The following is a 25,853-nucleotide window of genomic DNA, read 5'->3' on the forward strand; positions in this document are numbered from 1 at the left end:
TAATTTGGCTATACTGTTCCCTGGAGTTTTTATTTGGGGATCTCTTCCCTGAGGTGATCAGTAAATTCGTTCAATATCAGTTAATTCTTTCAATATCAAACCCTCTGGTTACAATATATCAGGGCAGTTTGTCTTGATTTCTTGAAAGATGCTGTCCAGATCCTCCTTTTGATTATAGCTTTCAGGTAGTCCAATGATTCTGACACTGACTCTCCTGGATCTATTTTCTAGGTCAGTTGTTTTGCAATGAAGCGTTTTATATTTTCATCTATTTTTTCATTCTTTTAAATTTGTTTGATTGATTCTTGATATCTCCTAGTTTCATTAGCTTCTATTTGCCCAATTCTAACTTTTAAGGAGATGTTTTCCCCAGTTAGCTTTTGTACTTCCTTTTCCACTTGGCCAACAGTAATTTTTAAGGGAGTTGTTTTCTCCAGTGGATTTTTGTATCTCCTTTTCAATTCTTTTTAAGCAGTTGTGGTTTTTTTTGTTTTTTTTTTTCCCAAGCTGTTGACTCTTTTTTTTCATAATTGTCTTGCACTGATCCCATTTCTTTTTCCCATTTTTCCTTCTACCTCTCTTATATGATTTTTACACTCTTTTCTTGACCTCTTCCATGAGTTCTTTCTGGGTTTGCAACCTCTTCCTGTTCTTCTTTGAGGTTTTGACCATAGGTGTCTTGACAATACTGTTCTCTTCCGGGTTTGTATATTGGTCTTCCCTGCCACCAAAATAACATTCTATGGTCAGATTCCTTTTTGTTGTTATTTTTGTTCAACTTTTTTTTTTTTTTGCCTTTTCCCTTTCTCTTAAATTTGAACTCTGTTTCCAGAGTGAAAGGGGCACTGTCTTAGGTTTCTTGTGCCAGTGGCTGCAAGAACTGGTTGTTTACCTGGTGCTGCACTGTTTCTGCCCTAAGGCCCTGTAATGGGAATGTAAATTTAAAGATCTGCCCTGCCCCTAGGCTAAAGTGCACCTGGAGCCTAGGGTAGGAGGAGGCTTGTTTTTCAGTAGATACTTCTTGATTGGCCAGTGGGTCCAAAAGGTTGTTACATTCTCTGAGCCAGGAGAAGGCTATATAAGCCCTGATGTGTAGCTTTGTTTTGGGGCTCACTTTGAGAAGTGTTCTGTGATTTGATCTGGATTATGGGAAGCCCTTGTCCAGAGCCCCCCAGCTTTGAAAAACCCAGATGTTGAAACCCACATGTTGATTTGGTATGGATGTAATGGTTGGACAGTTTGGAAAACTGTCTACTTCATCTGTTTCTGTCTTGATAATTCTGCCTTTATACTTTGAAGTTCAGGGTGCTGACCTTTTTCCCCTGAACGAGGTAAATGATATATGTTTGACTGATTAAAGTAAGCTTGTTAACCCATTTTGAGTTGCTTTCCTTTAACAAAGCAGATCTAAGAACCTGTGTGAGCAGCCACCCTAGGGATGCTGGGGTGCTTGCTGCTACAGGCCCATGGAGGACTCTCTTGTCTGGCACTGCACTAAGGGGGTAGGGTAGGGAGTGGCTGGCATTGCTGGAGGCTGTAGAGGTCTGGTAGCTTACCTTTTGCTGAGCAGGGGTCCTAGTGGTGGTGTCTGACATGTGCTGAGGCTCAGTGGGGGTGTTTCTGTGTTTCCCTGGAGCTATTCCGAAGCCTGTAGAGGTCTAACTGCTGGATGATGCTTGTTTGCCTGGGGCTACACTGAAGCCCAAAGTGATTATAAGAGCTGGAGTCTGCCAGTTCTCCTGGCTATCCTAAGGCATGTGGTGGGTTCTGGAGTTGCCATCTGCCTGCTCCACCACACTGGGCTCAAGTTTCTTGATGTGGGGCTTGTGCTGGATTTCTGTGACACTTCTAATCTGGAACTCACTCCCCTTTTATCCAAGTGAAACATCTTTCTCTTGAATAGTCCAAATTTCTTGGACTAAAAGACAGTTTTACCCGATTTTTTTGTTGTTTCTGTTATTCCAGGATTTGTTTTAGGGTGCTATTTTATGACTGTTTGGAGGTGAATTATGGGACTGTTATGGCAATTTTCTGCTCACTTTGCTGTCTTGGCTCCCAGAAATCTCTCTTCCCAATTCTCTTTTTTAAGAAGTTTTTTTTTCTTCAGTGAATCTTTGTGCCTATTTTTCCATTTGGCCAATTCTGCTTTCAAAGCATTATTCTCTTCATTGTTTTTTGTACCTCTTTTAAAATTTGTCCTAGTCTGTTTTTTAAGGTATTATTTTCTTCATTATTTTTTAGCTGTTGACTCTTTTTTCATGATTTTCTTGCATCACTCATTTCTCTTCTCAATTTTACCTCTACCTCTCTTAACTGATTTTTGAAATTCTTTTTGAGCTCTTCTATGGCCTGAGATCAATTAATATTTTTCTTGGTGTCTTTGGATATAGTAGCTTTGACTTTGGTATCTTCTTCCAAGTATGTGTTTTGATCTTTCATGTCACCATAATGACTTTCTATGGTCAGACTTTTTTTTTCTGTTGTTTGCTCATTTTCCCAGGCTATTTCTTGACTTTTTCTTGTTAAAGTGAGGCTTTGTTTTCAGTCTAGAGGGTGTGCTGTTCAAAGCTTCAGGGTTTTTTTGGGAGTTGTTTTCAGAGATACTTCTAGAACACTGTAAGTTTTCCGTTCTTTCAAGGTGATGTGGTCATATGATCTAAGGAGAGATTATTACTACTCTCCTGGCCTGTGTTCTGATCTGTGAGTGACTATAAGCATTCTTTTCTGCCCTGGAACTGAGATGAGTATCCCCATTCCACTGTAGCCCATAAGCTCTAGTATGTTAGTGTTTCTCCTTGGGGAGTGTCACCCAGGACTGCAAACCAGGATCTAAGTAAGGAAAAAGCATCAGAGTCCTATCTCTAAGATTAGCAAAGAGACCCCTGCAATCATCATTGCAATCTTATGTAAACTGCTTGAAAATATAGGAAAAGAGTGAATTCTACCAAATTCCTTGTATGACAACAATACAGTCTTGAAACCTAAACCAGGGAGAATCAAAACAGAAAGATAATTATAGAGCAATATCCCCAGTGAACACTGATGCAAAAAAATGTTAATAAAATGTTGGCAAAGAAGCTATAGCAACATATCACAAGGATTATTGAGAAAGGCAATTTTAAAAGCCTAAAAATAACCCAAAAAATTAACAACCATAATAGCAACCAATACCACATGAGATCTGTAAGAGTCACAAAGTTTGCTCAATTATTAGAAAACTATGAACATAATTGACAATATTTTAAAAAGATTGTGAGTATAAAAATAAAAAATTTAAAAGCTTTTGACACAACACAACACATTTTTAATTTTTTTTAAGGAATGGCAAATAATATCCCAATTTTTCTACATCCCCTCCAATATTTGTCACTTTTCCTTTCGATCATTTTAGCCAATCTAGGGGGTCTAAAATGATACCAAAAGGTTGTTTTAATTTGCATTTCTCTAGTGATAATGATTTAAAGCATTTTTTTTTCATATGATTGTAAATTATTTTGATTACTTCATTGGGTAACTTTCTGTTCATATATTTTGATCATTATCAATTGAGGAATGATTCATATTCTTACATATTTGACAAAGTTTTTTAAAAAATATATTTGAGACATGAGACCCTTATCTGAGAAATTATCCATAAATTTTTTCCTAGTTTTCTGTTTTCCTTCTGATTAATGCTATATTCGTCTTATTTGTACAAATACTTTTAAATTTAATGTAATTAAAATTAAACATTTCATACCTAACTTTGCTCTCTTCTCTTGTTTATTCACAAATTGTTCACTTATCCATAAGTCTGATAAGTAATATGTTCCAAGTTCTTCTCATTTCCTCTACTATTTCTCTTTATATCTAGGTCATGTATCCACTTTGATTTTATCTTCTTAGTTAAATGGTGTAAATCTGTAAAATATTGGTCTATGCCCAGTTTCTGCCTTATTGCTTTCAAGTTTTCCCAACAATCTTTTTACCAAATACCGAATACTTATTCCAAAATCTTAAGTTTTTACCCTTGTCAAACAGGAGGTTATTATATTTATTTGATGCTATATAATGTAGTGTCTACTGTATTCCATTTTTCTAACTTTCTATTTCTTAGCCAGTACCAGATAGTTTTGATAATTACTGCCTTATAATATAGTTTAAGATGTAGTACTGCTAAGTCTCCTTGACTTTTTTCTTCCAAACACATATTGTTATTTTTTTCTAAATAAGTACAATAATTTTTGGTTATTTTTAATTGTGATGGCATTGCATATATAGATTAGTGTAGGCAAAAGTGTCATTTTTATTATATTGATGCTGGATATCAAAATATCTTAAAGAGTTTAGTTAATAAAATGAAGTGGAGCCAGACCATTTTCACAGTCTGAACTGGGACATAGCATTTATCCATAAAATTTTGCTACACCAAATACTCATAATCTCTAAGCAGTGTAGTATGAAAGAAATTTGAAGCTTAGAAAACTAGTAGAAGAAATCAAAATCATAGGGGAACAGTATGATGTAAATATCATCTGTTCCATCTGCTACTGGAGTTGTACTAAGGGAATTTTCAGTGAGCCTACAAAGGATGAACTTTCATTCATACCATTACTTGCATTAAACTAAATAAAATAAAAACATAAATCAAAGCAGTTATTTTATACACCTGTGCAAAATTCCACAGAACACTAAATATAAAGGAATATTTTAATATCATTTTATCTGAATTCTATTCAACAAGATAAGAATTACTATTTAATGTTAATAACTGACATGTATACATTCCTTTAAAGCTTGCAAATCATTTCATATACATTATCTTATTTGAATCACATGACCACTGTGAGGTAGCTACTATAGGCAGTATCATTCTGAACCTGAGATGGGGAACTTCTAGTGAGATAACTCCCTCTATTAGCATAGATAAGGAACTGTACAGCAATTTATAGCTGTTTATGGGTTGCCTGTGGCACTGCGAGTTTTAAGTGCTTCCTTGAAATTCACATAGCCAGTACAAGGTATATATTAGAAATACAAGTAAGATCCAGTTCTTTTTAAATCCAAGGTCAATTCTCCATATACTATGTCATGATGTGTCTCGCTATTGATATTATTCCCATTTTAGAGATCATGAAAGTGAGACTCAGAAAGTGACTTTCCCATGGTCATATAACTTGGAAGGTGGGCAGATTGAAATTCAGGACTTACTCATTCCAAGTTCATCTTGCTACTGCATTACTAGGTAGGTATCAAAATTGGTTGAAAAGTCATACATAAAAAGTCTGGAATAATGAATGGATTGATATAAGTTGGAGGATATATACTACTTAGTTAGAGAAGCTTCTTCTAGTAGAGAGTATTATTCTTAGATTAAGAAGATTTTTCTTCAAGTCCTGACTCTGAAACTTCTGTGTGTAAGTTGATTAACTAAAGCCTTGATTTCTTTATCTGTAAAACAGAGATAATAATATTTCTGCTATTTACCTCACATGGTAGTTGCAAAGGAAGTGCTTTATAAGTCTGGAACCTATATATAAACATTGCCTCTTCTTATTAAAGACAATTGGTTGAGCTAAATAATTTCCTTTTCCCCTTGATTCTAATGGTCCCCTTTAGTGAAACAGTTATGCTTGAGGACATAGGCCCAAAGAAAACTAACAGGATCGTGTGAGGGTTATCATCAGCATTAAGATTTAACCAAGAGACCAAATTAAACAAAGAAAGGCCAAGTCACAAGAGGGGATACAGAAGAAGGGAGGCTTTAATAGAATGTTGCAGCTAATAAGTATGTTTGAGATAGTCATTTCTCATCTTAAAGATGAAGAACCTGAATCCCAGAGAGACTGTGAGTTTTTCAAGATTACATAGATAGTTTGTAGCAAACCTGGGATTGGATTACCAAATACAATTCTATTTCTGCCACATGATGCTGTGTGACCAAGGTTCAAAATTGTGTGTCCTGCATAAGCTGCCTGGATGGATGGCAATAGATATTTCCTTTTTCACAGAACCAGAGAATGTTTCCTAATGGCTCTAGTTTACTGCTACAACAGAGAAATATGTACTTTGGGATGAACACAGGTCTATTTTATTATAGGGCATTTAAGTCATGTTACTTAAGACAACATTTATATAAAAGATACACTGAAATATGTGTGGGAAGATAAGATATATCATTGTGGTTAAAAACCTAATTCAGTCAGCGAACTAATGAAAAAATCTATAAGAAATAATCATGATATGGTTGCTTTGTCATATGTCATATTTCAACTCATAAGATATTTTTCTCTAAACTGAATGTCTGTATTTCCTTTGTAATTTCTGGAAATATTAATTGGTGACCTGGGCAATCTACCCCAGACATTCATCACATCCCGTGTTGCCTTGACTCCTCTATAGCATCATAACAACATTGCAATTTTATATCATTTCACAGTTGTGAAATTTAAAAGCTTCCCAAAAAGATTTTTGTTGACCAAAAAACTAACCACAATCCTGTCCTTTTCAGAACACACTCTTTTCATTCCAACTACAATCAACCTAAATATTTGTGGCATAGATGTAGGGACCTAAAGCAGTGTTTATTGAATTTGTGGTCTGAATTCTATTACAGCAAAGTTCACAGAAAATTATTTGTAGAGAAAAAATACTTACTGAAAATTATGATTTGGGCTGTGTGTTGGACCTAAAGAGATAAAGGAAACAAAAATTATTAACAATCTATGACTAATTACATAAAAATTCAGAATCAATGCTACAAGGCTAGAATTTGTAACTTTTATTTTATAGAAAATTTTTCTCAATTCAAGGACTTGGGTTTTCTTGATCATAATTATATACTAGCTATACTGAAAAATATACACTTTTAAAAGCAATGTAAACTCCCATTACTGATACAGGTAGGTAGATTTCTTTTTAGTTTATGGTCTTAGAGATTTTCCTAGAACATTGAGAGGTTCACATGGCTAGTATATATCAAATTTAATACTTGACTTGACTTGGAGCCTGAATGCCTATCCATTATACTATGTGGTTCTGCTCTGGATGAAACTTGCATGACCTTAATTTTGGAGAAATTTTTGTTATGTAAATATATACTTTTCAAATGATAAAAGATTACTTGATGCATTGACTTTTTTACTAAGTCCTTACTTTAGGCACCAATGAAATGGCATAGGTGACCCTGCCATAATTTGAATGTTATAGTGTTTAATTCCCTCTTAGCATTTAATTCACTTTACGTTTCATGAGAAGTAAATAGTAAGGTCACATCATGCTCTCTTTCTCTTTTACTCTCTCTGATGCTTCCCAAATACATACAAACTGAATTTAACTTTGCATGACTGGCTAAATATTCTAAAGCTAATATTTGCCACATTACAAATGCAAAATATAATAAAATAATAATAATAATGATGATAATGATAGCAGAAACAAATAACTGGCGATCAACTAAGTCAAAATGCTACCACAAAGTATTAGTATATCCTTGCCCAAGAGCTCATATGGAATTGTGGTCAGCATTGAAAAGAAGACTAGAAGCAATGAAACATTGCCTTTCTGTTACATATGGAGAAGAGCAAAGTACAATGGTTATTTTCCCTAAACTATATTGTTATAGACCATTACTCTCTTTCATTACTAATGACTCCATATCAGTTCAAAACAAGAACTCTTGAGATGTCGAGAAATTAATGGGACTTGCTTTTATGTTGAATTGTGTGTACTTTCAAATAGCAATTTAATATCTCAATTATATACAGTAAATAGAAAGGGTAATATATAACAAAATATATACAGTAAATTAGAAAGGGTAGACTTTTGAAACAGCATGTTTTCAGTAGAGTGACTCACCAAGCCTCACAAAAAGGACTCCAGTTGCTGTGATGGTCTTCATTCCATTGGTAGCCACACACTGGTAGTACCCAGTGTCTGTGGTATCCAGATCTTGTATTCTTAAACGAGAACCATAGTCTGTTTTCCTGATGATGATCCTACGTGGTTCTTGAACCACAGGTGCATCATTCTTTAGCCATCTGATGTTTGGAGATGGATTTCCTGCCACTTTGCAGTAGAGAATTGCTGTCTGGCCCTGGACTATGGTGATATTGTTTACTGGTTCCAAAAAATTCAAAAAGTACCCTATAAAGTATAAGGGTTAAGAAAATCAAACTTCAATAATGATGGAATCAAAAGCAAATCTGATAAATTACTCTGAAAGAAGATTTCAGTTTTCTTTTACTTTCTTAAGTTATGTATATAAATGCTATTCCTAATCTTAACCAGGTAAAACAAACTGCTAAGATAATCTTTACCTGATTCTATATTTATAAGCAAATTAGAATGGAAACAAATTAATTTGGTAAAATAAATGTCATTGTAAAGTCACAAAAGAGCCTGACCTTGTAATTGAATCACAGAATTTCAGAATTGATATGGATCTCCAAGGTCATCTAATCAACAACTCATTTCTGAAAGAGAACCCTGACTCCAATATACCTTAGAAGCAGTCATCTCTGCTTGTGACCACCTGAGGAAACTACCCACTCCTGAGTATGTTTGTAATTGTTCAGAAGGGTTTCCTGGCATCAAGCTCAAATCTGCCTTTTTGCAACTGTCATCAAACGTTTCTTTTGCCTTACAAATGCTTTCCATTCTTACCTCTGCCTCCTTGTTTCCCTGGCTTCCTCTAGGACTCACAACCCTCCCCTCTCCCCAGTTCTGCAGGAAAACTTTCCTGGTCCTTCCCTGTCTCCAGCATTCTCTCCTCTCTAATCCCTGCCTGCACCTGTTAATACCTTCCTTCTCAGTTCATCTTTCATTTGCCTTATGTTGTATACCCCATTAGAGTGTGGGCTTTTTGAGGGCAGGAACGATCTTTTTGTTTCTTGTATTCTCAGCATTTAGCACAATACCTAGAACATAGTGGTCACTAAATAAAGGCTTATTGACTGATTGACTAAAATGGGGCAAATGCAATACTTTTCCCACATGAAACCATTCCCAGTAGGTACATGAAGATCGCTATGCTGCCCCCTTTCAGTCTCCATGTCAACTCTGTTCTTCAGGCTAAACATTACCAGTATTTTTAAATAACTGCCATGGACATTACTCTGGTTGCCTCCTTTAGAAATACCTTAACATTCCAGGAAAAACAAAAAAACAAAAAGAACACATTACTAAGACAGAAATAGGCACTCGGTATTGAATTAAAGGCTTTCTCTATTTTAAATAAACAATATATTCTTAGGTTCATTAGTACTATATGTCAGGATTGAGGGACATTTTCTTCAACTACAATGACTAATGAGAAATAAGACTTCATTTAGACCCTTTGCCTTTATTATTTATGCTTTCTTCTCCTTGTTCTTCATAATGATATTTGTTGCTATTCTTTTCATTAAAGGTTAAGTTTCACTAACTATACATATTTTTTTAAAAAAGTATAAATTAAAGGGCCAGCTAGGTGCAGCAGTGAATAGAGCATGGGTGCTGGAGTCAGGAGGACCTGGGTTCAGATATGACTTACACTTAGCCTAAAACTAGCTGTGTGACCTTGGGCAAGTCACTTAACCCCAATTGCTCTACCTTCCCCCCTTCCAAAAGGTATAAAAAGTATAAATTAAAGTAACAGGAACATTGTGTGATGACTAAATTTAATAGACTTATCTTTTCAGCAATGCAATGATCTAAGACAATTCTAAAAGATTCATGATGGAAAATCCAGAGAAAGATCCAGAGAAAGAACTATGAAGTATAAAAGCATATTAAGGAACACTGTTTTCTCTTTCTTTGTTTTTTCTTGTGGTTTTCCCCTTCTGTTCTGATTTTTCTTTCACAACTTGACTAATGTGGAAATATGTTTAATATGATTACACATATTTAGCCTATATCATGCCATCGTGGAGAGAGAGGAGGAGAGGGAGGGGAAAAACTAGAAACCAAAATCTTATGAAAGTGAATGTTGAAAATGAAAAACAAATAAATTAATTAATTTAAAATATATAAAAGTATAAATTAAATTTTATAAATTTTTAAAAGCATTAATAAATTCTACATGTTACTTTCAAAATTGTAGAGCTTATTTATGCTTCTTTTTTAACTTCTTTCTGTTCTCTTCTGTGCATTAAAAAGTTCCAATAGATCTTTTTTCCCTTTCATTAACTTTCAAATCCTCTCTAGCCTCTCCATTAACCCAGGTTTGTAGGGTAAAATTTTCTCAGTTTCTTCTAGTTGCTACTTCCTAGGGTTTCCAAGGCCCCTATCCAAGGGTTTTATGACTACCCTAGAGTTTTCTCAGTGGAGCCCTCTTCTCTGGGCTGTCTCTAGATAGAGAGCCTTGATGACTACACCTATCTTGCCTCTGATCATGTTGGTGCTCACTTTGCTTGAGGGCACCCTTTTATTGACCATGGGCTACTATTCTGATGGTGAAGAAGTTACTTATAGTTTATAATTGAATCATTATTTGGTATACTGAGAAGCTTCAAGGATTTACTGGAATAAATGTTAGAGAGATGGGTGATGTACCTCCTTTTCAGGCAGACATTTAGGCAGAAAAAAAAGAGAGTTAATACTGAAAGGTCACACACTTTAAATAAATCATAATTAACTTTCCATTTTCCTCTGTTCTCCTTTGGAGACACTGAAAATGACCATGAGAATTGATGTAGAAGGGGAATATGATGGATGAGGTAGGACAAAATTGGACAAAGGGTGCACATACAAGGTTTTTCTTTGGCAAGGAAAAATGCCATCTTACCAGGGGAGAAAAGGTAAAGGAGGAAATAATGGAGGAAGACATCTAAGCGAAGTAAGGTGAGTAGGAAGGGAAAAGGAAATCTTGGTGATGACCTCAATTTTTTCAGTGAAGTACGAGGTAAGGCTCTCAGTTTAGGTGTCATGGATTATCTGTGTTTAGCTGAAATAGAATGAAAGCATAGTTCACGAGAATCACAAAAGTCACAGAGAGGAACTGAGAAAATTGTATAATTTATGGGAATTTCAAAATGTATGTTGAAATACCCTATAATGAGGGCAGTAGTTGGGGGTAGACATAGAATGTGTGTCAGGCACTGAACTCATTAAAGAAATATGGTGATTATCAGGGGAGTGGGAGATAGAGAAGGGGAAGTAGATAATAGCAACCAGAATCTTAATTGAGTGACAAATATGAATTTAATGAACCTTAAAGGAGAAGTTACTTGTCAGTGATATTTTTTATTTATTTAGAGATTTGAACTTTTAATGATCTCCAAAGAAACTGAAGTGATTTTGTCACTAGACTATACTGCAGACTATGTGAACAGAAAGAAATAATAGATAGAGTTTGGGAAACAGTTCACAAGTCTAGTACAGAGAGACAGGAGATGCTCAAGAATGAAATTCTGAAGACACAAAGGAAAACAATTCCAATGAGGAAAATCATCAATCTGGATGTACAAAAGAATTCATCAAACAATTTATTTTACCAAACAAATGTATAGAAGATGGAAGCAAGACGAGATAACAGAATTAATATAAGAGTTTGACCTTATCCTGTAAAATATTTTCAGGAGTATTAAAGCAAAGAATTTTAAGGTGGTGGGGCGGATGGAAGAAACTAAGGACAATAATGAGGAAGAATTTTTTTAAAATTTTATTGGGATAAAAGACAAGATTAAAGAATAGATAAGATCTATCTTTTGGATTGACAAAGCAATGATTACTGAGAGAATAGAGAGCTGCTTAAATCTGATTTTGTTTCCACCTTCTCTAGTAGAAACATCTTAAAAATCTCTTTTTCTATTCAACTGAAAATACTAAGAAATAAATATTTCTCCAGTCTAAAATTTTTACAGACTTCTGAAGGAAGGGCACTTTATTCATATTTATTAACTTCTCAGGACACAATGCCCTGCACTAAAATATTGTTCCTACTCTTTCCTTTTATGACAAACCACTTTTATTTTGGAAAGTGTACAAATGGTACTGAACAAAAAGAGAAAATGGATTAAGAGGGGAAAGAATATTGAACATGGAGTCAGAAATACATCCTATTTAGGAAAGATCATTGTTTCCCCCAGTCTCCAGAAGATTTTAGAGCAATGTTTATTAAGTAGGGGTGTGTAAAAGTATTTCTTAAATATTTTGATAACTGTATTTCAACATAATTTGTTTCCTTTGAATTTTATTTTTATATGTATTTTTATGAATTTAAAAACATTGTTATGAGAAGGTTTTCAAAGGTTTAACTAGATTGCGAAAAGGTGCAGGACACAAAAAAAGATTAAGAAACCCTACCTTAGAGTAATTACATATTAAGCGCAATGCTATTTACTTTTCCTGTAAAAATTAAGTATTGATCAGAACCAGGAGGTCTCTCATTATTTCAGGTCAATAGTGAGCAGCTAGGGGTGAGTCTTTGAGGGGAGTAGTCAAAAAAGAATTGAGTGGCTTTAGATTCTCCAGGGGCATTCCTGAAAGTTTATGTGATTTTTATTCTATTATTCGATGAAGTAGAATGTTAATCTTAAAATGTGTAAACACAATCAATAAAACAAACACCAACATGTAATGGCAAGAAAAGGTAGTTCACACCTTGTTTCAGCTACCCAATTAACACCTTGTTTCAGTTCAAGTTTCTTTGATGAGCCTTGTATGAAGTCTGTGAAGAAACAGAATGTGTGAACCACACAACTTGTGAACCCTGGAACTCCTGCAACAGGAAGGGGAGTAGTTAATGACCATATATAAGGAGAATTTCCATGCTGGAGAGAGCAGAACTGAGAAGAGGACTCTTGAGATATCATAGCGAAAAAGGAGAAAACTTGTGGTATCCCAACACTCTGTTTATCTGCTCTGTCTGTGTGGATGTTTGTTTTTGATACTTTGTACAGAAGCCCTGGGACCTTACTGGAAGCCCTGAAAGAGGATTTTCTGGTTATATGTTAACAGAAGTCATGGAGGAAGGGTTTGGAGGTCCTGGGACTTTACTGAAGATTTGTGCTGACCTCTTGGACCTTGTTTGTGGGTCTGTGTTGATTTCTATGTTGATGATGTGTGTTGAGTTCTGAGATCTTGGTGGTGGGTCTGAGTTGATTTCACAGGCAGATAGTGAATTGATGATGGTGCCAGCAATGTGCATGAATATCATTGTGGCTCTGTCAAGCTTTGTATTCCCAGAAACAGGAACTGTGAAGGACTTGAGGTGGGCTAGACATTGTGAACTTCAGTATGGAACAGGAAATGGATAAAGAACTGGACAAGGAACTGGGAGCTGCTTCCCTTTGAACCCAGCTGACAGTTGGAGCTGGGACCATGGAAGAGGAAATAAGGAAGCTGAGAGCCTGCCTTGAGTCAAGCTAAAAGAAGACTTTACTTGGATACTGTTTACTGACTGAGAAGATTATGATTTACTGTGACCTAGGGGTGGAGAACTTTGACTTTTGTACATTGTGATAGAATTAAGGATTTTGTGCTTGACTAAATGAACGTACTTTGCTGAAAACTATGTGACCACTTCAGTGAAAACTGTATGGCCATTTTAGTGATAAGTTGTTGAGTTGTGACATGGTGAATGCTGTATTTTGATCTTCTGTGGTAAGTTGTAACATTTTGAATGTTATATTTTGATTTTCAGTGAATGTTTTGGTCTGATTTGTTATTGAAGAAAATGAGAGCTCACTATACTATGTAATTAGAACCTTGAAAGCTGTTCACAGTTGTAGTCCTCTAGAAAGATGCTCATGAATGGCTTTACACAACAATAACACAATCAATAAAATATTTTATTATGTTATGAAATTTGCCTTGCTTAAGATGCCTATAAATGTTATTTAGAAATATCTCGTATTAGAAAAACATGTCCAAGGGCATAAAGGGGTTTTGTAAGTTTGGATATTTCTATAAGAACAAAGCTTGAAGAAGAGTAAGGATGAATTAATAGAATTCTTTTTGGCAGGCTTGTGTTAAAAAAAAACAAAACAGAATACTATGTTAGTATGTTTCTCCGACACGTTGCAAAGGAGTATGATCTTTATTCTGGAAAGGACAAAAACAGAAACTACTAACAGGGAGTTGATACCCGAGATAGGTAAGCAGACAGTAAACAAACATTTAGCTGCCCGAAATTAATTCAAGTCACTTGGACAAGAATTAGTTCGTGCTCAGATATTGACATAACTGACAGGTGTGATTGTTAAGCCACTGTCAGTGTTCTATGAAAGATTATGGAAAATAAGAGAGATTTCACAAAATTAGAGAAAGGGAATTAAAAAAAAGCAATGAGTAAAGAGGCTGGAAACTATAGACAAGAGAGTTTGACTTAAATTTCTAGCATAATTATAGAATATGTAGCAGGCAAATATCTAGACAGGGACATAGGAATTGCAAAGCCAGCACAGCTTCATCAATAAGAGATCATGCCAGGCAACCTCATTTTCTTTTTTTTTGGGGGGGGGTAGGTTAATAAATTAGTAAATGATTATATTCAGGGGGGTGGAGTCAAGATGGTGGAGTAGAAACAGGACCTCTGGGCGGCTTCGGCTCTCACCACCTCCAATCCATGTAAAAGGGGACTCTGAACAAACGTTGGAGCTACAGAAACCACAAAATGACACAGAGAAGCTAACTTCTGACTGAGGACAGTTGGGTAGGCTGGGAAGAATCGGCCAGCACAGCACTCTGGGAGCCGAGCCCAGCTCCAAACAGAGGTTTTAGCCCCAAGGAGGGCCTGACCAGCCTCTGGCTGGAGGGACTCGAGATCACCAGTAGCTGTGGACATCCAGAATTATCAACACATAGATGCTAAGGACAAAGTGAAAGGTCAGTGCATTGTGGACTTTGGGACCCAGTAGTTGGGAGTGCACTGACTTTTGCCCCCAGACAAGAAGCTACTGAGGGTGGCGGCTGCGCTGCCACCACATGGCAGCTTCAACTCCTGCCCTGCAGATTGTAGGGGGACCAAGCCATCAGTCTGAGAGGTAATCACTCTTGCTTTAACCTGCTTGGATGTGGATTGCAGTCTAGGAAGGAGGTCGTGGGGTGGGTGACCAGCTTGCCAGAGCATGTGGAGACTTCAGAGAGGGCACCCAAATAATACCTCTGGCAGCTAAGAAAACCCCAGTGTTTTGTAGAAAGCTCCCCTGTCTGGTAGCAGAGTCCTATTGTGGCAAAAAGCCCAAAAGTTAAGTAATCGAGTGGCAACATGACCAGGCAAAGGAAGCAAAGCAAACATAAGAATCTAGCATTAGACTCCTATTTGGCTGACAAAAAGGATCAAGGCATGGAACAAGAGGAAGACAGTGAAGTCAGAACTCCTGCACCAAAAGCTTCAAAGGAAAATACAACCTGGTTACAGGCCATAGAGGACCTCAAGAAGCAAATAAGAGACTTAAAAGAACTGATGCTGAGTGAGAAGAGTAGAACCACGAGGAATTTGTACACAATTACAGACACAACGTATGTGTGATGACCAACTTTGATAGACTGGACTCTTCTCAACAATGCAGGGATATAAGTCAATCCCAAAAGATGCATGATGGAGAGAAAAACGTGCATCCAGAGAAAGAACTAGAAAGAACTAAATTTATATCCAGGTAGAAGCAAAATACCTGATCTTTTTCATTCTCTTATTTGATTTTATGTCCTCTATACCATTTTTCATCCCAGCTGGTACAATCCATCCTTATAACCTGACCATTGTATAATGTGAAAGTATCTACAGATCCTATACTTGATTATAAGACGCCATGGGAGGGGGGAGGGGGACAAAATGTGAAATTCAAGTTATTGTGGAATTGAATACTGTAAACTGAAAGGAAACAAACAAATTAATAAATTAAAGAATTTAAAAAAAGAAGCAAATAAGAGAAGGGGAGGAAAAATTGGGAAGAGAAATGAGAATGATGCAAGAAAATTACAAAATGAGAGTCAACAGCCTGACTGAGGAAAATCACACCTTAAAAAATAGACTAACTCAAAGAGCAAAAGAGTTTCAAAAAGGCAACAAGGAAAAGAATGCCTTAAAAAGCCGAATCTGCCAGATGAAAAAGAATCTCAAAAGCTCAGAGAAGAATCATTCCTACAGAATTAGATGGGAGCAAATGGAAGCTAATGACTTTATGAGAAATCAAGATGCTCTTAAACAGATCCAAACAAATGAAAGAATAGAAGGCAATGTGAAATATCTCATGGGAAAAACCACTGACCTGGAAAATAGATCCAAAAGAGAAAATTTAAAAATTGTTGGGCTACCTGAAAGCCATGATCAAAGAAAGAACCTAGAAATCATCTCCAAGAAATTCTCCAGCAAAAAGCCCTGATGTTTTAGAACCAGAGGGCAAAATAGAGGTTGAAAGAATCCACAGATCACCTCCTGAAAAAGATCCCAAAAAGAAAACTCCTAGGAATATTATAGCCGGGTTCCAAATTTCCCAGATCAAGGAGAGAATATTACAAGCAGCCAGGAAGAAATAATTTGAATACTGTGGAAACACAATCAGGATAACTCAGGATCTGGCAGCTTCTATATTGAGGGATCGAAGGGCTTGGAATATGATATTCTGGAGGTCAAAGGAGCTGGGATTAAAACCAAGAATCACCTACCCAGCAAAACTGAGTATCATGTTTCAGGGGAAAATATATTCATTCAGTGGAATAGAGGACTTTCAAGCCTTCTTGATGAAAAAACCAGAGTTGAATCGAAAATTTGACATTCAGATACAAGAAGCAAGAGAAGCATGAGAAGGTAAACAGGGAAAAGAAATCATTTTACATTCCTACATGGAAAAACGATAATTGTAACTGATGAAACTTTTCTCAGTATGAAAATAGTTGGGGGGAATAGAAAAATATATATGTCTATATCGGAGGGTATATGGGTGTATGAATACATATGTAAATGAGTGTATATATGTTTAAAGGTATACGTAGATAGAGGGCACAGGACCAATTTAATAGGAAGGGATGATACCTAAAAGGTGAAATTAAGAGGTGAGAGAGGAATATAATGAGAGAGGATGGGGAGAGACAGAATGGGGTAAATTATATAGAAGAGGCAAGGGAAAATGGCTACAATGGAGGGGAAGAACAGGAAGAAAAAAGGGAATGGATCAACCTTATTCTCATTGAAATTGGTTTAGGCAGGGAATGACATACACACAAAATAGGGTATCTCACCCCACAGAAGAGTAGTGGGGAAGGGGATGAGAGGGGGAATGATGAAAGGGAGGGCAGGCTGGGGGGGGGAGGGAAGTTGGAAGCACCCACTTTTGAAAAGGGACAGGATCAAAGCAGAGATAGAATAAGTGGGAGGTGGGATAGGAGGGAGGGAAATATAGTCAGCCTTTTACAATATATCTACTATGTTATTGTTTTGCATTATCTACACATGTACAACCTATATTGAACTACTTATCTTTCCAGTAAGGGTGGGTGACTAGGGAGGAAGGGAATGAATCTGGAATTCAAAGTTTTAAAACCAAATGTTTGTGTATATATACACATATATGTATATATATAATTATTAATACTATTTTACATGTAATTGGGAAATAAGATATACAGGCACTGGGGCATAGAGATCCACCATGCCCTACTGGAAAAGTCAAAGGGGGTTTGGGAGAAGATATGGGAGAGAGAAGATTGGAGGAGGGGATATCCTGTGGGATTGCTATTTTGGGGTGGTGGGTAGGGGGAAAATGGGGAGAAAATTTGTAACTCAAAATCTAGTGGAAATAAATTATACAAATCAGAAGTTAATAAAGCATTTGAAAAATAAAAAAATAAATTATTAAATGAAATAAATATTCTGGGCACTGTTAACCTAGATTTTAGCAAAGCTTTTGATAAAATTATTCCCAATTGTTCTTGTTTAGGATATGGAAATTTATGGATTTTTATTGTCATTCAGTTGTTTCAGTCATGTCCAACTCTTCATGAACACATTTAAGGTGTTTCATGGCAATGATACTGGAATGGTTTACCATTTCCTTTTGCAGCTCATTTTACAGAGGAGGAAATTGAGGCAAACAGGGGTAAGTGACTTGCTCAGCATCACACAGCTAGTAAGAGTCTGAGTCCTATTTGAACTCAGGTCTTCTTAACTCCAGTCCTGTTGCTCTATCCACTGTACCACCTAGCAGCTGATGTTGACAATAACAATATCAGATGGATTCAGAGCTGGTTGGGGTACCAGACTCAAAGAGTGGCTATTTAATGGTTCAATGTCAATGTGGCAAGGAGTCTTCAGTGGAGTAGAAGAAGGGGAAGGGGATAAGAATTTATTAAGTACCTACCATATGCTAGGTATTATGATCATCACTTTTCAAATATTTTCCCATTTGATCCTCACAACAACCTTGAGAAGTAGGTGCTATTATTATCCCTATTTATCAGATGAGGAAACTGAGACAAACAGTGGTTAAGGGAATTGCTCAGGATCACATAGCTAGTAAGTGTTTGAGGCTGGATTTGAACTCAGATCTTTCTAACTCCAGGCCCAGCACTCTATCAAGTTGTGCTTATCCCTGTGTTATTTAGTAGTTTTTACCAATGACTTGGATAAAGGCATAGGCAGTATCCTCATTAAATTTACTGATACTAAAAATTTGAAATAATGGATGATGGAATTCACCAGATCCTGACAATCAAGAACAATGGGTTGTCACTATTTAAATGGAATTCAATAAGGATAACTAAAAAGTGGTTGGGCACAACCCTCTCCCCCAACTTCATAGTATAAGATTGGTGGGTGCAGAGGGAGGTATAGTTTGACAGCAGTTGTTTTGAAGAAAGGATCTAGGGGCCGCTAGGTGGCACAGTGAATAGAGCACCTGCCCTAGAGTCAGGAGGACCTGAGTTTAAATCTGGCCTCAGACACTTACCCACAAAAAACTAGCCTTGTGACCTTGGGCAAGTCACTTAACCCCAATTATCCTGCCCTTCCCCCCCAAAAAAGAAAAAAGGATCTGGGGGTTTCAGTGGACTACAATTTCAACATGATCAGCAGTGTTATACAACAGTCAAAAGAGCTAATGCCATTGGGATGCATGAAGATGATTTCTATGAATGAGGAAATGGGAGAGTCAAAATATATTCTTCCCTACTTAGACCTCATCTGGAGTACTATCCTCACCTCTGGACATGATGGTTTAAAAGAAGAACATTGGTAGACTGGAGAGTGTCCACAGGAAGGCAGTCAGGATGTCAAAAGACCTTGAGTCAATGCCATATAAGACATGGTTAAAGGAATTAATTTTTTCTTTAGCTTGGAGAAGAAAGGGGGCTGGAAGGAGGGGAGTGGAGGGAACTACATGACAGTTGTTTTCAGGTATTTGAAAGGTTGTCGTATGAAAGAAGGATTAGAATTGTTCTATTTGGCCTCATAGGGTATAATCAGGAACTATAGGTGGAAGTTGCAAAAAAGGCCAGTTTAGACTTAATGTCAGGAAAACTTTTCTAAAAATTAAAGTTATCCTCAAATAGAACATCTATATTAAGATTGAAGGGTTCCTCCACTTTGGAAAGCTTAAAACAGAGTTTGGATGGTCACTTGTGATGCATGTTATGATAGAAATATCTTTTATATATGGTTTAAGGTCCCTTCCAACTTAAAGTACAGTACTTCACACTAATAACAATTTCTTCCCTCCGGAGCCTATTACTGCTACTTCCACCTCTTCAGATACCCAATGCTCAGAACACAATTATTTTTGTGCCGCTGAAACCATTCGTGTTTTCCAGCCTTTCTATAGCTTTGTTCGTGTTGGTCCCTATATTTTAATTGTTCTAACCTCCCCTAAGCTCACTATCACTACATGCACAAACACACAAACACACACACACATCTTTTGCAAGAAGGAATCATCTTTCAAGACCTGGCTCACTTGATACCTTCTTAAGAAGTTTTCCCCTCTCTCACCCCTAAGGAAGTGATGTATTGCTCCTAATTGGAGGGGAAAGAGTTCACATTAAATTGTATATAACATAAATAACAAATTCATAAATTCAAATATAGACCACATAGTTAAATACAAAGTAACTTTGGGGCAGAAGGCAGAGCATGAGTAATTGGATATATCAGAAAATGATTCATGCAGAAAATGGTGCTTGTACTCAGCCTTAAAAGAAAGAGAGGGACTCTATGAAACAGAAGTAAGAAGTGCATTCTAGGTATGAGGGACAGCAAGCACAAAGGCAAAGAGAATGCAAATGAGTTTCCAGAAGGAAGAACAAAGAGAAAGGCCACTTGGACTGTATCTCAGGGTGAAGGAAGGAGTGTAATATCCAATGTGACTGGAAAGTTGGTTGGGACCAAGTTGTATATAACTTTACAAGCTAAACCAAGGAGTTTCTACTTAGCCCTAGAGGCAAAAGGAAGCCACTGGGGTTGGTTGAGTAAGGAGGGAGTCACTTAGTCAGATCTCTGCTTAAGGAAATCTATTTTGGCAGCAGTGTGTAGGGTGGGAGAGACTTTGATAGGAAGATTCATCAAGATGCTCTTGAGATAATCTAAGCAAGGAGGAAGAGGGCCTGAAATAAGGTGATAGCTATGTGAGGGGAAAGGAGTGAAATATGAAAGAGAAGGCATAAATGGCAAATGAATGGATATGTGGGGTAAGTGAAAACGAGGAACCAAGGATAATGCCTCTATGTGGATAATTACAAAGCTGAGATACTGGAAGGATGATGATGCTTTTGACAGAAATAGGAAAGTTTTGAAGAGGAGATCGTTTTTGAGAAAAAGAAATTAGTTTGATTTTAGATATGCTGAGATGTCTCTGAGAAATCCAGTTTAAAATGTCCAATAGGCCACTGACTGAAGTTCAGAGGAGAGAAAGGGGATGAATATGTATGTTTGGGAGTAATTTGCGTAAAGATGATAGCCAAAACCGTGACAACTGGTGAAGCACAGGGAATAAAGGAGGAGAAAAGAGGGACCAGAAGAGAAATTTGAGGAATAACCACAGTTAGGGAATATGATGCGAATGGTGAGTTAACAAAGGAGACTGAGAAGGAAAGTAAGACAGATATGAGAAGCAAAAGAGAGTAAAGAAGATAGTATCTAGTAGGTGAAAGTGGTCTACAGCATCCAGTGCAATAGACAAATTTTAAGAAAGGCCATTCAATTTGGCAATTAAGTGGTCATTGGTAAATTGGATGAGAGAAATTGCATTTGAGTGATGAGAATGACTGCCAGATTGGCACAAGGCTGAGAAGTGAACGAGGAGAACTAGAGCTAAATAGTATAAACAGACCTTTCAAGGACTCTGGTTGAGAAAGAGAGATAAAAGGAGATAGATTAAGAGAATGGTATAGTTGGTGAAGGTAGTGAAGGTTTGTTTTTTATTTGTCTTTTAAGGATGAGGGAGTTTTGAGCATATTTGCATTTAGTTAGGAAGGAATCAGTCAACAGAGAAAGGTGGAAGATTCAAGAGAAAGGGAAGGACTAAGGATGCAAATCTGTTGGAGAATATGGGAAAGGATCACATCATATAAATATGTGGGATGGCTGGCCTTGGAACAAAGGAGATATTGGGTGATGATATAATAAGGTTTTCAGATGAAGAGAATGGGAAAAGAGAGAGCTCAAGTTCCAGTAAAATAAGCCATAAGATCCTCAGGTGAAAGAGGGGTCCAGAGAAGGTGTAGGTTCCTTTTGGAGGGAAGGGAAGGTTTGTAATTGTTTCTGTGGACAATGAGAGAAGGAATTAATTAGGGAAGAATAAAAGGACTATCTTGCTGTGGAGAGGGCACCTTTGATTGTGAATAACATGAATTTGTATTGTACCCAGTAAGCGCAGTTGTGAAAGTTTCTCCAGTTTTGTTTAATGACTAGTGAGTAGAGTGGAGGAGTTGGAGGATGGGAAGGATGAAGTTGGGCTAGGTAAGAGTGACTATAGTACAAGGAAGCAAGGGATTCAAAAGCAGAGGACTTTATAGGGTTGAGATGGTTAACTATTGTATAGAGGTTGGAGAAGGAGGAAAATGACATCAGGGCAGAAGTAAATGGCCTGAGAAAGTATTTAGATGTGTAGGGAATAAAGGTCTTGATGAAGGCAAAAAACACAGGTGAAGGAAGAACAAAGTTTAGGGACTGGTGGAATGGCAGGAGGCTTTGGTCAGGTAAGGCAATGTCAGATTCCCAATTAGGTGGAGACTTGTGGATAATTTCAAGGTAGCTAGTGAGACCATCTCTATTTATCACTGAGGTGAAGTGAAAGCGCAGGTCATGGAAGAGGCCACAAAAATAGAAGGTAAGGAAGCTTTTGTTTCTGTTTTCCTGAAAAGGTATTGGAACCAAGACCAAATTCAATCAGGGAATGAGGTTTAAGATGCTGACTATAGTTTCTGTATGGACTAAGTAGAAGTCAGTCAGCAGATAAAGAACCAGAGGGAAACTGAATTAATGCTATATCCTTGTTGGGTATGATTTGCATGTAAGGGCTATGTAAACATCATTTTGTTCTTTGTATTATTATTTAGATTGTGTATCTTGTTTCATTCCAATTAAAAACTTGGAGCATGAGATCCCTGAATTGGTCACAGTTTGAAGTGTAAAAGTGTGTAGATCTAATGAGATAATGGGATTTTATCTTGTGTCTATAAGCTCTGTTCTATGACTAAATAAAGGAAGCCTTGGGCCCTAAGTGCATCCAGAGAGCCTATCATTCAATCAACAAATATTTATTAAATATCTAGCACATGTTAGGCACTGTGATGGATGGTGATGATAAAACAAATGCAACTAGGTGGTGCAGTGGATACAGTACCAGGCCTGAAGTCCAGAAAACCTGAATTCAAATCCAGCCTTTGACATTTCCTAGCTGTGTGACTCTGGGCAAATCACTTAGCACTGTTGTTAACCTCAGGTTCCTCAAATGCAAAATAGAAATAGTAATAATAACATCTACAGTGGATTTGTGAGCATCAAATGAGATATTTTTAAAAAGTACTTAGCACAGCAATTAGCACATACTAGGTATCATATAAATGCTTATTCCTTTCCATGCCCCTCCTCTATCCCCCAATCGCAAGGAGATTGTATTCTAGCAGGAGAGACATCTACAGAGTAAATATAAAGAATATGCTGTATGACAGAAATGTGAGGATATACAGACTATAAAGAGACTAATTATAAATAAATACAAAGTAATCAAATACTAGGTATGTTGAAAGGAAGGTCACTAGCAGTTGAGGGAATCTGGAAACACTTCAGAAACATAAAAGGTGGTTCTTGAGCTTGGACATTGACACAGAGGGATTCTTTAAGGTGGAAGTGAGAAGGGAGTGTTTTCCAGTTATGGGGGCAATCAGAGCAACTGAGATGGGACATGGGAGTATCTAGCTGGATCATGGAGTATGGGAGGAGGAGTGATGGCCAGTAACAGTGGAAAGACATAAGTTGGGGCCAAATTGTTAGGACTTTAAAAACCCAATAAGAATTGATATTTTATTCTAGGCAAAAAAGGGAATCACTGGAGTTTACTGAGCAAGAAATGGATAAATTAATACTTTAAAAACATCACATTGGCAACAATACTAAGGATGGACTAAACTGGGGAGAATGGAGCCAGGAAGACTAATTAGGAACCTATTGGAATAAGGTTGCAGGTTTTGAGGGGATGAATTAAAGTGGTAAGAGTATGAGTAAAGAGTCAAAAGCAAGAAAACTATAGAGGTAGAAACAGCAAGATTTGGCAAATAATTGTATGTGTAAGGAGAGGAAGAGCTATAGGTTGAGAATAACATTAAGATTAGGAACAAGGGAGATTGGAAAAATGTTTATGACTTCAATAGAAGCAGAGATGTTTGAAAGAGGAATAGGTTTTGGGAAAAGATAAGTTGTTCATTTTTTTCTTTACTATGGAACATTTTATTTTTTCCTTAATTCCACATTAAGACAATTTTTTACCTTTTTTTTTAGTTTGAGATCCAAATTCTATCCCTTCCTTCCTCCCTTGCCTAAATCCCTCCCTGAGACAGTAAACATTCAGATACAGGTGATACATGTGTGATCATGTTAAACATTTCCATGTTAGTAGTTTTGTACAAGAAGACTAATTAAAAAAAAGTGAAAGAAACTGAAAAAATAGCATGCTTCATTCTGTATTCAGACAATATCAAACAATTATTTCTCTGAAGGCAGATAGTATGCTTCATTGTTAATCCTTTCAGATCATCTTAGATCATCTGTATTGCTAAAAATAGCTGTCATTCATAGTTCTTCATCATACAATATTGCTGTTACTGTGTAAAACATTTTCCTGGTTCTGTTTACTTCTCTTTCCATCAGTTCATGTAAGTTCAGTTTTTTTTTTCTATGAAATCATCCTGGTTGTCATTACTTATGGCACAATAATATTCCATTGCAACCATATATCAGAGTTTGTTTAGCCATTTCCCAATTAATGGGCATCCCTTCAATTTCTAATTCTTAGCCACCACAAAATGAGCTGCTATAAATATCTTTGTACAAATAAGTCCTTTTCTGTTTTGGACATATTAAGTTTAAGATGTCTTTTAGACATTCAGTTTGAAATGTCCAGTAGACAACTGGTTATGAGGGAATATGGTGTTTGGTGAAGTTTGGGACGAAACTGGGGTTGAATATATAAATCTTCAAGTTGTATACAGAGATGATATTAAAATCCATGGGAGATGATAAGGTCATAAATAGTGTATAAAAGCAAAAATTCTAGGGTCTAGGACGGGCCTTGGGAAATAGCTGCAGTTAGGTGTGATGTGGATAATGAACCAGCAAAAGAGAATAAGAAACTTATCTTTATAAGTTACAGAGATAGGAGAAACAGAATAATATAAAAAAAAAATTTTAATTGAGAAAGAATATCCAGAAGAAAAAGAAAAGCTATTTCAAATGAAGCAGATAGCAGGATTTAGTGAAAGGTTTTTTTCAAAGATGAGATTTGGGCATATTTTAAGGCATTAGGGAAGAAACTACTAGATGAGGAGAGATTGAAGATTAGGCAGGGGATTAATTGTGGCTGCTCTCTGATTTAGAATAATGGAATGTATTAGGATCAAGGGTGCATATTAGTGTTGGTAAGGAGAAGGGTCATCTCACTGACAGAAACTGGGGGAAAAAAGTAGAGTGGTGGGAGAATAATGTCAAGGATGATCTCACTGCCTCAAGTCTCTCTCCACTCCAGAACATCCTAAATCCTGTTGCTAAAGTAATTATCCATAAATTTCCATAAACAGAATTTACCATGAGATTTCCTTACCCAATCAAATCCAATGACTCCCTATTGCTTCTAGGATAAAATACTCACTTTTCTCTTTAGATTTTAAAGCCTATATAGTCTAAGTCTAACCAATCTTTTCAGCCTCATTTAAAATTTGCTCAATGAATTTGTTTCCTGATTCACAATATTTCTTTCCATAACTCCTGCCCTCATACTTTGGGACTTCAACATACACATTTTGCTTCCACAATGTTCATACCCTTTATTTTGTCTACATATTCTTGATTTTGTGGGTTCCATACACAAGTGTTCCTCTTCCAGCTCATGAATTCCAAAATTTCTTTATCTAATAATAATGTTATCATTCCATCCTTCTCTGTGCCTTACTAATCTGATTTTTCATCCTCATCATGACCTATAATCCCTCTATCTTTCAGTTTTTTCCCAGGTCATCACTTCTGCATTGGCTACACTTTCCTCCTTTCCCTATCTTGATTTCTTGGCAAATAATTTCAAGTGCATGCTATCTTTGACACTTAAATCCCCTGGATCCCTTTACCTATCATCAATCATATCTTGACAAACCTCAGTCTTGTATTGCTCCCACCATCTGCCTCCTTCACTCCTCTCTACCTGTTCCTGAACAGAGCTAGAGGAAAATCACACAACTGATTGGATACAATA

At 36.6% G+C, this 25,853-nt stretch overlaps 1 protein-coding gene across 4 annotated transcripts in view; it reads right to left on the reverse strand.

The window, feature by feature from the left end:
* ROR2 (receptor tyrosine kinase like orphan receptor 2) overlaps positions 1–25,853 on the reverse strand; it is a 347,747-nt gene that overhangs the window by 46,829 nt on the left and 275,065 nt on the right. For all 4 annotated transcript variants that reach the window (XR_011168189.1, XM_069087331.1, XM_069087339.1 and 1 more), the window contains 2 exons: positions 7,837–8,124; positions 6,637–6,667 (listed from right to left, as the gene is read on the reverse strand). Coding sequence is in view for 3 of the 4 variants with exons in the window: in XM_069087331.1 (XP_068943432.1) it covers positions 6,637–6,667; positions 7,837–8,124 (319 nt within the window). In the remaining variant the exon portion in view is untranslated. The remainder of the gene's footprint in view (positions 1–6,636; positions 6,668–7,836; positions 8,125–25,853) is intronic.

Source organism: Petaurus breviceps, unplaced genomic scaffold (assembly GCF_028583685.1).
Source record: "Petaurus breviceps papuanus isolate PSGF00001 unplaced genomic scaffold, PetGlider_PUasm1.0 118, whole genome shotgun sequence".
NCBI lineage: Eukaryota > Metazoa > Chordata > Mammalia > Diprotodontia > Petauridae > Petaurus > Petaurus breviceps.